At 42.6% G+C, this 12,467-nt stretch overlaps 1 protein-coding gene across 2 annotated transcripts in view; it reads left to right on the top strand.

Annotated features, from left to right (window-relative positions):
• Nucleotides 1–413: 413 nt before the first annotated feature.
• The window catches only part of EML1 (EMAP like 1), a 108,656-nt gene continuing 96,602 nt past the window's right edge, over nucleotides 414–12,467 (top strand). For both annotated transcript variants that reach the window (XM_077269377.1, XM_077269396.1), the window contains exon 1: nucleotides 414–542. In XM_077269377.1, the coding sequence (XP_077125492.1) occupies nucleotides 515–542 (28 nt within the window). In that variant the 5' untranslated portion in view covers nucleotides 414–514. The remainder of the gene's footprint in view (nucleotides 543–12,467) is intronic.

The following is a 12,467-nucleotide window of genomic DNA, read 5'->3' on the forward strand; positions in this document are numbered from 1 at the left end:
CACACACAACCTGGGACAGATGTGGCGCTGTTTTAGAACAAAGCAGACATGTTTTTCTAACCCTGTGCTAAGTTCTTTAGCCATATTTTTCTATAAGTTTTAATATTTTTATCTGTTCCGTGGAAAGTTGGGTGGCCACCATTACAGCTACCACAAGATCTGCAGCGCTAGGTATATAAAACATGATGCCCAGAGCCTGGAAAAGCTGGGTGCCAGCTGCCTCGGCTGGCGAGGACAATATTACTTTGCACAGACATCTGTCACCGCAGCAGACGCCGGATCCTCCATGAACATTTAGGTCCCACCACTATTAATATTACATTTGTCTGCTGCAGTCTAATGGGAAATGGAAAACCCGAGGGGAGGGGAGATCAAATAATATCCTCCAATCCCCGCGCCTCCCGTGCGAGTATCGTCCTTATCTGCAGCCCGGACCACAGCTGTTTGTCAGGCAGAGAAAACACGCAGCGTTCCACCCAAGCTCTGACATTTTCCTGCAGCGTCCATTCCCGGGATGTCGGACAGTGAAGGGATGGCCGTGGGTAAGTCACAAAATTATTTTTACTTCCGCCAGTTTCACGTTTCACAGTTATGTTGGGCCTGGAGTCATCAGAGCAAGGGATCGGACGGGCGGGAAAGTGAGTCCAAATGAAATGAATCACGGGGACGAGGCTCCTTTAATAGCCGCCTGTATACAGACATTAAAGAGAATCGATCCAATCGTAATCTACTTTATCGGGAAATACATCAATAACTAGTCATCATCTGGGTAGTATCACAGTATGCATTTGTGTCTCCTTCCGCCCTTTCATTCTTTATTCTACAGTAATAATGCTGACCGATAACGAATTCTGCGCTTTAATTATGCCGCCATATATTGGTGGTTGTTAGCAGAACCCACATAATATTACCAAGATAATAACATAAAGTGCTCGCATAAATAAAATCTACATCATGATGTGAACATACAATACTCTATACAGTGGGTACGGAAAGTTTTCAGACTCCTTTAAATTTTTCACTCTTTGTTTCATTGCAGCCATTTGGTTAATTCCAAAAAGTTCATTTTTTTCTCATTACTGTACACTCTGCACCCCATCTTGACTGAAAAAAACAGTAATGCAGTAATTTTAGCAAATTTATTAAAAAAGAAAAACTGAAATATCACATGGTCATAAGTATTCAGACCCTTTGCTCAGTACTGAGTAGAAGCACCTTTTGAGCTAGTACAGTCATGAGTCTTTTTGGGAATGATGAAACAAGTTTTTCACACCTGGATTTGGGGATCCTCTGCCATTATTCCTTGCAGATCCTCTCCAGTTCCGTCAGGTTGGATGGTGAACGTTGGTGGACAGCCATTTTCAGGTCTCTCCAGAGATGCTCAATTGGGTTTAAGTCAGGGCTCTGGCTGGGAAAGTCAAGAATGGTCACAGAGTTGTTCTGAAGCCACTCCTTTGTTATTTTAACTGTGTGCTTAGGGTCATTGTCTTGTTGGAAGGGGAACCATTCGGCCAAGTCTGAGCTCCAGAGCACTCTGGAAGAGGTTTTCACCCAGGATATCTCTGTACTTGGCCGCATTCATCCTTCAGTGACAACCAGTGATCCTGTCCCTGCAGCTGAAAAACACCCCCATAGCATGATGCTGCCACCACCATGTTTCACTGTTGGGATTGTATTGGGCAGGTGATGAGCAGTGCCTGGTTTTCTCCACACATACCACTTGTAATTATCACCAAAAAGGTCTATCTTCGTCTCATCAGACCAGAGAATCCTGTTTCTCATAGTCTGGGAGTCCTTCATGTGTTTCTCAGCAAACTCTATGCAGGCTTTCATATGTCTTGCACTGAGGAGAGGCTTCTGTTGGGCCACTCTGCCATAAATGCCCGACTGGTGGAGGGCTGCAATGATAGTTGACTTTGTGAAACTTTCTCCCATCTCCCTACTGCATCTCTGGAGCTCAGCCACAGTGATCTTGGGGTTCTTCTTTACCTCTCTCACCAAGGCTCTTCACCCACGATTGCTCAGTTTGGCTGGACGGCCAGGTCTAGGAAGACTTCTGGTGGTCCCAAACTTCTTCCATGTTAGGATTATGGAAGCCACTGTGCTCTTAGGAACCTTGAGTACTGCAGAAATTCTGCTGTAGCCTTGGCCAGATCTGTGCCTCGCCACAATTCTGTCTCTGAGCTCCTTGGCCAGTTCCTTTGACCTCATGATTCTCATTTGGTCTGACATGCACTGTGAGCTGTGAGGTCTTATATAGACAGGTGTGTGCCTTTCTAAATCAAGTCCCATCAGTTTAATTAAACACAGCTGGACTCCAATGAAGGAGTATGTCAAGGAGGATCACAAGGAAATGGACAGCATGTGACTTAAATATGAGTGTCTGAGCAAAGGGTCTGAATACTTATGACCATGTGATATTTCAGTTTTTCTTTTTCATTAAATTTGCAAAAATTTCCTTATTTCTGTTTTTTTTTTTCAGTCAAGATGAGGTGCAGAGTGAACATTAATGAGATAAAATGAACTTTTTTGAATTAACCAAATGGCCGCAATGAAGCAAAGAGTGAAACATTTAAAGGGGTCTGAATACTTTCCGTACCCACTGTACAGTGCCCACATATTAGTGCCATACAGTCAGACCATAATGGTGCCATATGCTACGAGATGCCTAATGGGTAAAGACCTTGACATCATTTACAAAAATGGTCATGAAATTCTGCTATATAGAATCTACATATCAGTGCCATATAGTGCTTTTCTCTAGAGTCCATATTATACTACCACCTGTGAAGGGTTGACACACTTGGCTGCTTCCCCAGGTCGACACAGGAACTGTTCTGGTAAAGAATCACCTGCTGGTTTATTGGGGATGACATAAACCTTAGCAGGGTTCAGCAAAATAAACAAAGCCTTGCTGGCATAACGATAAAACAAACAAAACACAGTTCATATGAGTCCTTTCTCTGCTATGTGGGAGTTCCTGCTCTCCCAATACACACCACAGACTGAACCACAGGTCTAGGTATATTACCTGGGCTGGTCATGTGATTGTGACATCACTGCAGGTCCTCAAACACCTGCAGGTCCTGCAGGGAAAAGGGATATGGTGAGCACCCTCCCACCCACACTGCTGATGCTCACATAAAACCAGCCCATTCAATTCTGTACACAGCTTCTCAGCACATAGTGTGCTGGAAACACCAAACACTCCGGTTTCATATCACTGACCGCTGCATGAGTACCTCCCTTTCTCTACAAAGCCAGTGACTCTGTCACACAGCATATAGTGCCTACACGGTAGTACTATAATGTGTCCATATGATAGTATTATGTAGACTCTATGTAACATACATAGTCTACATAGTAATACCATACTGTGTCAACATTATACTGTCATATAGAACCTAAATAATATTACAATAAAGTGACCACATATTACTGTTACATAAAATCTACATATCATTCAGCGCCCTCATAATACTTCCATATAGAGCATAACTAACTGTGCCACATATTGCCCACAAAAACTGCTCTTACACTACTGCAAAAGTGAACTCACCAGTGCCGTACAGTGCTCACATTACACTGCAATACAGTGCCCATATAATTTTTGACATGCAATACCTACATAATAATGTCCCACTCACATAATACCCCACCATGGACAACATCTACAAGGAGTTTGTATGTTCTCCCCGTGTTTGTGTGGGTTTCCTCCGGGCACTCCGGTTTCCTCCGACACTCCAAAAACATACTGATAGGGAATCTAGACTGTGAGCCCCATCAGGGACAGCAATGATAATGTCTGTACAGTGCTGCTTAAAGGGAACCTGTCACCCCAAAATCGATGGTGAGGTAAGCTCACCGTCATCAGGGGCTTATCTACAGCATTCTGTAATGCTGTAGATAAGACCCCGATGTATCCTGAAAGATGAGAAAAAGAGGTTAGATTATACTCACCCAGGGGCGGTCCCGCTGCGGTCCGGTCCGATGGGCGTCACGGTCCGGTCCGGCGCCTCCTATCTTCATTCCATGACGTCCTCTTCTGTTCTTCACGCCGCGGCGTGAAGAACAGAAGAGGACGTCATGGAATGAAGATAGGAGGTGCCGGAACGGACCTGAGACACCCATTTGACCGGACCGCAGCGGGACCGCCCCTGGGTGAGTATAATCTAACCTCTTTTTCTCCTCTTTCAGGTAACATCGGGGTCTTATCTACAGCATTACAGAATGCTGTAGATAAGCCCCTGATGACGGTGAGCTTACCTCACCATCGATTTTGGGGTGACAGGTTCCCTTTAATTAATGGTGTTACAGTAATAAAGTGAGTAAAATAAATAATACTGTTACACAATACCCATATAATACTACCATTCAATACCCACATAATACTGCCTTGCATTACACACATAAAATTGCTAAACAATACCCATAAACTGTAATATTGCCATATAATAAACCTATAATACTGCTTTACAGTATCCATATTACACTTCTACACAATACCCTTATAATGCTGCCATAGAATACACCCATAATACTGCATACAATACGCACATAATACTTCCATACAATACCCACATAAAACTACTACACAGTACCCATATAAAACTGCCATACAATACCGTGCTATTTGGTGCCGGAACATTGCCGCTATAGAGTGAGCAGATCACAGAGCAGATCACATATTGTGGGGGCAGGGTAATGTTGCCATTATTCTCTCCAGAGTTGGCATTTACTCCAAAGTATTGTTCTCTGTTATCAGCCATGACAGGCTGGGGGATGACCACATTTTTCCTGGCTGTCATTCATTTTGAGGAAGTCTGCTGTGTGCAGAAACATTTCTTTCCGCCATGACACCTGTATATCTGACATTATACTTGCAAACTCGGCCAGTGTTTTGCAAACCGAGATGATTTACCCGTGAGCTCTCTGCCCCTCTGGGTAAAACTAGGCACTTCTGTGCTGCCAAAAGTTCTTTAGTTTAAAGGGGATCACTGAAGAAAAGCCGCCCCCTCTTCCCCCCAACCCCACCCCAAATCGGCCTCTGACAGAGTGTGACAGCGCCCCCCACACGAGGTGTAGACTAATGGTATATATACAGGTGTATACCCCATGCCATTATACAGTCGCACATGCCCAGGTTTGAGCAAAACTTTGTGCCTTTTTCCAAATGTAGGCATGGTGCCCATGTAAACGACGTTCAGCCATGTTTATGAATTGTGACTTTTATGTAAAAAGTCGGCAAAATGAATTTACTCCAGTAAGGGGAGCCCCCTGTCCCTTTTTCTCTCCCTTCCCAGACATAACTGAATTATGCCAGAAACAGTGCCACCCCTGCCCACAGGTTGTTTCTGGCATTGCAGCTCCATTAAAGCGTCTGGTTCTAAGCTGCTATACCACAACCTGTGAACAGAAGAGTTACAGAGCACCACGTGTAATCCGTGATTTCCTGAGATTTCTCCATTAAGGACCATTATGGGAAGGAGCTGAGAAGCAGCCTCCATTAATAATTCAGCCTCCATGCTTCTGCGGTCCTGCCTCCCCCGGGTGCTGACACAGCATAGATTTGTTTTGCACATATTACATTTCATTCCCATAAATGATGGATGTTGGGGGCTGTGAGCACTGGTCGGGGAACACACCGCCTCTGCCCTGTGTAATGGGGGTGAATCAGTCCCTGTGTTAGTGCCCGAGGTGACATGGAGGAGGGACAGTTTGTGACACAGGAGCCGCTCTACAAGGGGTCGTTCTATATAGCACCTATGTGTAATACCCCACCCTCCCCGTATTGTAATACACAGCTTAATGATCACAGGGCGGCCCCATTACTGGCAAGACCATGCACATTATAATGGCAGCACGTGTAGGAGCTCCACTACCAAAGGTGGTGCAATAAATACAACCATGGAAGAAGGGCACTCATTCAGAGGAAAAGTGCAGGAAGAAAGATACTGTAGATAGATAATAGATGAAAGATAATGGATAGATGATAGATGATAGACATATGATAGATAGATGATAGATAATTAATGATGGATAATAGACAGATAATAGATGATAGATAATAGATGATATATAGATAATAGATAGATAATAAATGGTAGATGTAAATGTCATCACAAACAGAGTGATTTATTTCAAGGGTTTATTGCTGTTAATGTTGATGATTATGGCTTACAGCCAATGAAAACTCAAAAGTCATCATCTCAGTAAATAAAAATATTTAACAAAAAACACCTGCAAAGGCTTCCTAAGCATTTAATAAAGGTTCCTTAGTCTGTTTCAGTAGCACCACAATCATGGGGAAGACTGCTGACTTGACAGATGTCCAGAAGGCAATCATTGACACACTCCACAAGTAGGGTAAGCCACAAAAGGTCATTGCTAAAGAAGCTGGCTGTTCACTGAGTGCTGTATCCAAGCATATTAAGTTGAGTGGAAGGAAAACTGTGACTATTGTGATAATGACTTTTGGGTTTTCATTGGCTGTAAGCCATAATCATTAACATTAACAGAAATAAACACATGAAATACAGTAGATCACTCTGTTTGTAATGACTCTATATAATATACAAGTTTCACTTTTTGTATTGAAGAACTGAAATAAATTAACTTTTTAATGATATTCTAATTTAGTGAGAAGCACTTGTAAATAATGGATGACAGACAAATAATAGATACTGGATAGATAATAGATAAATAGAAAAACCTGACCAGCGCCTCCTAAATGGTTGATATCTATATAATGCAGCCATCACAGCTTGCACACTTAGGAGGTGCTGGTCAGGCTTTTTCTCTATATTTTACTATTTGGGGTGTGACTGCCTCCAGCCTGACTCTGCACTCCTCCCATTGACCAACAGGTGATGTTCATCAGTTCCACTTACCCATTTGAATTGCAGGCTCATGGCCCGGAAGAGACACGCTTGTTCATTTAACCATAGGCTGATAGCTCAAAAGAGGTATGTACAGTAGAATAGGACCCCTCAGAGGGAGGTTACCTTGCCCTGGTTGATGGGAACACATGAATTGGCCAATTTATGAGCTAAGAACCTTCATTTTTGTAAGTACATCTTTTTGAGTAGTAACATAGAATAGATTTAATATTTTCAGTGTTTTCACATAGCTTGGCTTATGCAGAGTGCTGCTGTGTTTTCTTTTTCTAAATAGGTAGATAATAGATATAGTTGAAACCAGAAGTTTACATACACTATATAAAGACACATTTGCATGTTTTTCTCAATATCTGACATGAAATCAGAATAAACCTTTCCCATTTTAGGTCAGTTAGGATTACCATAATTATTAATATTAGCCAAATGCCAAAATAATGAGAGAGATAGAATGTACTAACTGCAAAGTCAAAAGTTTCCATCCATTTCATTAGTATTTGGTACCATTGCCCTTAAACTGAATGACTTGGGTCAAACATTTGGGATATCCTTAAACAAGCTTCTCACAATAGTTGGTCGGAATTTGGGCCCATTCCTCCTGACAAAACGGGTGTAACTGATTCCTGTGTGTAGGTTGCCTTGCTCGCTTCTGCCTTTTCAGCTTTTCCAATAGATTTTGGTTTCAATTGTAGATAGATAGAGAATAGGTTATATGGAGAAACATAGTCATTAATGTGGATTTGCCCCTCTGCAGATATTACTGCTCCTGCTCTTCCGGGAAGGATTCCTATTCCTATGATTTGGAGGGGTTTGTGGATTTTTTTGAGTCTTTGTCCAGGAGAGTATTTCTGGGGTCAGACCCTGATGTTGGGGAAAGGGGGGGAGTTCCAGGCTCACAATCTCTGTTTTGGATGGAGCTGAGGTCCAGGCTCTGTGCGGCCGCTCATGTTCTCCTCCTTCATGTCTGTATGGAGCTTGTGCACTGGGTACAGTCATGGGGAACAGAAAAGGACGAACCCCAAACTGTCCCTACAAAGCTGAAGCTACAATTGTCCACAATGTCTTGTGCTGATGGATTTAAGATTTCCCATCACTGGAACTATGAGGCCGCCCTCTGATAACAGCCCATAGAATTATCCTTCTGCACCATCTGTACAGGGGGCACAATGCAGTCAGGCAGTAACGTCCTCCTGGAATCGCCAAACCCAGACTCCTCCATCAGATGCAGATAGAGAAGTGTGATTCGTCCCTGCACAGAACACGTCTCCTCCAGAGCCCAGTGGTGGCCTCTTTACACCACTCTCTCCAACGCTCAGTATTGTGCTGGGTGATGTATGGCTGCATGCAGCTGCTCGGCCATGAAGCTCCAGGAGGGGGGTGCAGTTTTTTTGCTCATGTTAAACCAGAGAAGGTCTAGACTCTGCAGTTATGGGGTCAGCAGAGCGGTGGTGACTTTTCTGCCCTCTGCTCTGCAGCACTCAGCCCCCCATTCTGTAACGTTATTGGGTCTCCACTTTGTTACTGTGGTTCCTTCTGCTTTTCAATTATATCAATCACAGGTGATGGGGGAAGATTCAGAAGGTAGAAATGTTGGTTTTGAGTGATGATTAAAACAGATGCCCCCATACTTTTCTCCATATAGTGTAGATATATACAACCCCTGGCAAAAATTATGGAATCACCGGCCTTGGAAGATGTTCATTCGTTTAATTTTGTAGGAAAAAAGCAGATCACAGACATGGCACAAAACTAAAGTCATTTCAAATGGCAATTTTCTGGCTTTAAGAAACACTAAAATAACTCAAGAACAAAAAATGTGGGAAAAAATGTGGGGAAAAATTATGGAATCACTCAATTCTGAGGAAAAAATTATGGAATCACCCTGTAAATTTTCATACCCAAAAATAACACCTGTATCAAATTAGATTTGCTCGTTAGTCTGCATCTAAAAAGGAGGGATCACACCTTGGAGAGCTGTTGCACCAAATGGACTGACATGAATCATGGCTCCAACACAAGAGATGTCAATTGAAACAAAGGAGAGGATTATCAAACTCTTAAAAGAGGGTAAATCATCACGCAATGTTGCAAAAGATGTTGGTTGTTCACAGTCAGCTGTGTCTAAAATCTGGACCAAATACAAACAACATGGGAAGGTTGTTAAAGGCAAACATACTGGTAGGCCAAGGAAGACATCAAAGCGTCAAGACCGGAAACTTCAAGCAATATGTCTCCAAAACAGGAAATGCACAACAAAACAAATGAGGAACGCATGGGTGTAACCTGGAGTTAACGTCTGTGACCGAACTGTAAGAAACCACCTAAAGGAAATGGGATTCACATACAGAAAAGCTAAGCGAAAGCCATCATTAACACCTAAACAGAAAAAACAAGGTTACAATGGGCTAAGGAAAAGCAATCGTGGACTGTGGATGACTGGATGAAAGTCATATTCAGTGATGAATCACGAATCTGCATTGGGTAAGGTGATGATGCTGGAACTTTTGTTTGGTGCCGTTCCAATGAGATTTATAAAGATGACTGCCTGAAGAGAACATGCAAATTTCCACAGTCATTGATGATATGGGGCTGCATGTCAGGTAAAGGCACTGGGGAGATGGCTGCTATTACATCTTCAATAAATGCACAAGTTTATGTTGATATTTTGGACACTTTTCTTATCCCTTCAATTGAAAGGATGTTTGGGGATGATGAAATCATTTTTCAAGATGATAATGCATCCTGCCATAGAGCAAAAACTGTGCAAACATTCCTTGAAAAAAGACACATAAGGTCAATGTCATGACCTGCAAATAGTCCGGATCTCAATCCAATTGAAAATCTTTGGTGGAAGTTGAAGAAAATGGTCCATGACAAGGCTCCAACCTGAAAAGCTGATCTGGCTACAGCAATCAGAGAAAGTTGGAGCCAGATTGATGAAGAGTACTGTTTGACACTCATTAAGTCCATGCCTCAGAGACTGCAAGCTGTTATAAAAGCCAGAGGTGGTGCAACAAAATACTAGTGATGTTTTGGAGTTTTTTTTTTGTTTGTTTGATTTTCATGATTCCATAATTTTTTCCTCAGAATTGAGTAATTCCATAAAAGTTTCCCTTATGCTTGGTTAAAAAAAGAAACCGTTACTGACTGCCACATTTTTTGTTCTTGATTTCTTTTACTGTTTCTTAAAGCCAGAAAGTTGCCATTTGGAATGACTTTAGTTTTGTGCCATGTCTGTGATCTGCTTTTTTTCTACAAAATAAATAACTGAATGAACATCCTCCAAGGCCGGTGATTCCATAATTTTTGCCAGGGGTTGTAGATGTCATGTTTCCTGCTGCTTTAGGGTATGTGCACACGCAGTGGATTGGACGCTGCGGATTCGCAGCAGTTTTCCATGTGTTGTACAGTACCATGTAAACCTATGGAAAACCAAATCCGCTGTTCCCATGGTGCGGAAAATACAGCGCGGAAATGCTGCGTTGTATTTTCCACAGCATGTCACTTCTTTGAGCGGATTCCGCAGCGTTTTACACCTGCTCCTCAATAGGAATTCGCAGGTGTAAAACCGCAGGTGAAATCCGCACAAAAAACGCAGGAAATCCACGGTAAATCCGCAGGTAACATGCAGTGCATTTTACCTGCGGAATTTTTAAAAACGGTGCGGAAAAATACGCACACCAATCCGCAACGTGGGCACATAGCCTTAGTGTCCAGTGTTGATGTGCTTTACACCGATCAAGCTCCCTCCTGGCATTGTGCGTGGTGCCAAATGTGAAACAGCTCTTCAGCACCAGCCATACAACTACCAGTGTTTGTTTATGGAGAAGACATGGCTGTGTGCTGGATTTCATACTGCTACTTGCATTTTATATGCAGTATCTGCCCCAGGTTGTGGAGCAGCAGAGTGGGCACCCAGGACTTCCAATGCATATAATATGCATAAGCACCAAAACATTAGAAAAAAACACATTTTTTTTTGCTGACATATTTGCCACGTCAGCCTCACTTATCATGGGGTAGAAATCATGATTAATAGTGACGTTAGACAGGAGACCACATCTGCCCATATTAAATAATCCAAACTGATGAGATTTGTGGATTTTCAGACAAATGCCTTTTTAATGGTGACTAAAACCCCCTTAAGAATTAACACTTCCGGATTAATTCCTCCATTAGCCGATGTCTGGATGGTGTCATCCCCCCACCACGGTTCCCCATCTGTTGGAGGAAAACCAACTCAGTCATCATGTTTTATGAGGGAATGGGACAGGACAAGTTGTAAGATCAGGACAGACATGACTATAGGGGGTAATTAGCTAAATGAAAGCGCCTCTGATTGGACAAGTCATTATCAGGTTAGGCACACAATGAGGCCCATCACAGTTCCTTCCTCTGCACTAACAGCTCCAGGGTGTTGTCCTCAAGTCACATGAAAATCTTGGAATTAACACCACCTCCTGTAGGAAAAGTCACTAGAGGGTCCACCTTATCCCACTCAGATCCTTTATTGATGTTCTGGGTAATTAATTTTGGACTGAGTTTGAGGACAACAGCGAAGGCGGAAGGATTGCGCTCTTATCCATTACTCCGTGGCCAGGATACACAGGGTCGCCCATCTGTCTCCTACCATAATAACGAGCATCAGCGAGAACCTGTCATAAGACTATGGATTAAGGACAGGGTCAATTACCTGTGTTAAACACTTGATGAACTACAACTCCCAGCATATTTAAAGGGTTTATCGAGTTCATAAAACCCATTTCCATGCACCGTTTTAGGAGTTCTGCATTAGTAGAGAGGTTTTTTGAGTGAAGATAATTTTTTCATAGCGTCTCTTATTTTAGAGGACCCCGTCCTGTCCGACATTACACAGACATCCCATTGATATGAATGGACGCTGTGTAATGCTTCATATTCCCTGTGGTGGAGCTGCAAGGAAATTAACACTTATTCCCAGATTGCATCTAATTTCTGGGGATCCCAGCAGGGGGACATAGGGAATTAGTATATTGTCAAGGGACCCTTGTAGCATAGTTCAGAGCTCTCAGTCTTTTCGTCTGACCACTTTGTACTTGGTCGTTTGCAAAATCCATGTTTGCTGTCAATTAATGAAAACACTGTCACACTCCAGAGGCTACAAACCTGTAATAAGTTGTAAAAAATGTAAAAAAGCTGAGGGTGTGCTACAATGTATCAGTCTAGTTAACCCTCTATGATCCAGTGCTTACAGACAAGTCCAGCACTACTTGGGCAGGTTTAGAGCAGTAGGGATTGTCAGTTTCTCAACATAAACTTATTCACTGACAGCAAGCAGAGATCTTTACACAGAAATAAGTAATAAAAATGCAGAATATTTAATAATGCAATGAATAAAGGGATTGCATCATGGAGTTAACCTATTAGGGAATATAGGAGGGTTGTCTGCTGCAAATGTAAGATTGTGGCTTTCCCTAGCGGCTGCAAATGGAAAGGAAATGTTTCTGTCCAGACAATCCCTTTAAGTTGTATTTATAAAGGAAAGGACAACCCCTTTAAGGGCAGTTTCACATGTCCAGATAATTCCGGTTC

This window comes from Ranitomeya variabilis, chromosome 1, assembly GCF_051348905.1.
Source record: "Ranitomeya variabilis isolate aRanVar5 chromosome 1, aRanVar5.hap1, whole genome shotgun sequence".
In the NCBI taxonomy this organism is placed as follows: domain Eukaryota; kingdom Metazoa; phylum Chordata; class Amphibia; order Anura; family Dendrobatidae; genus Ranitomeya; species Ranitomeya variabilis.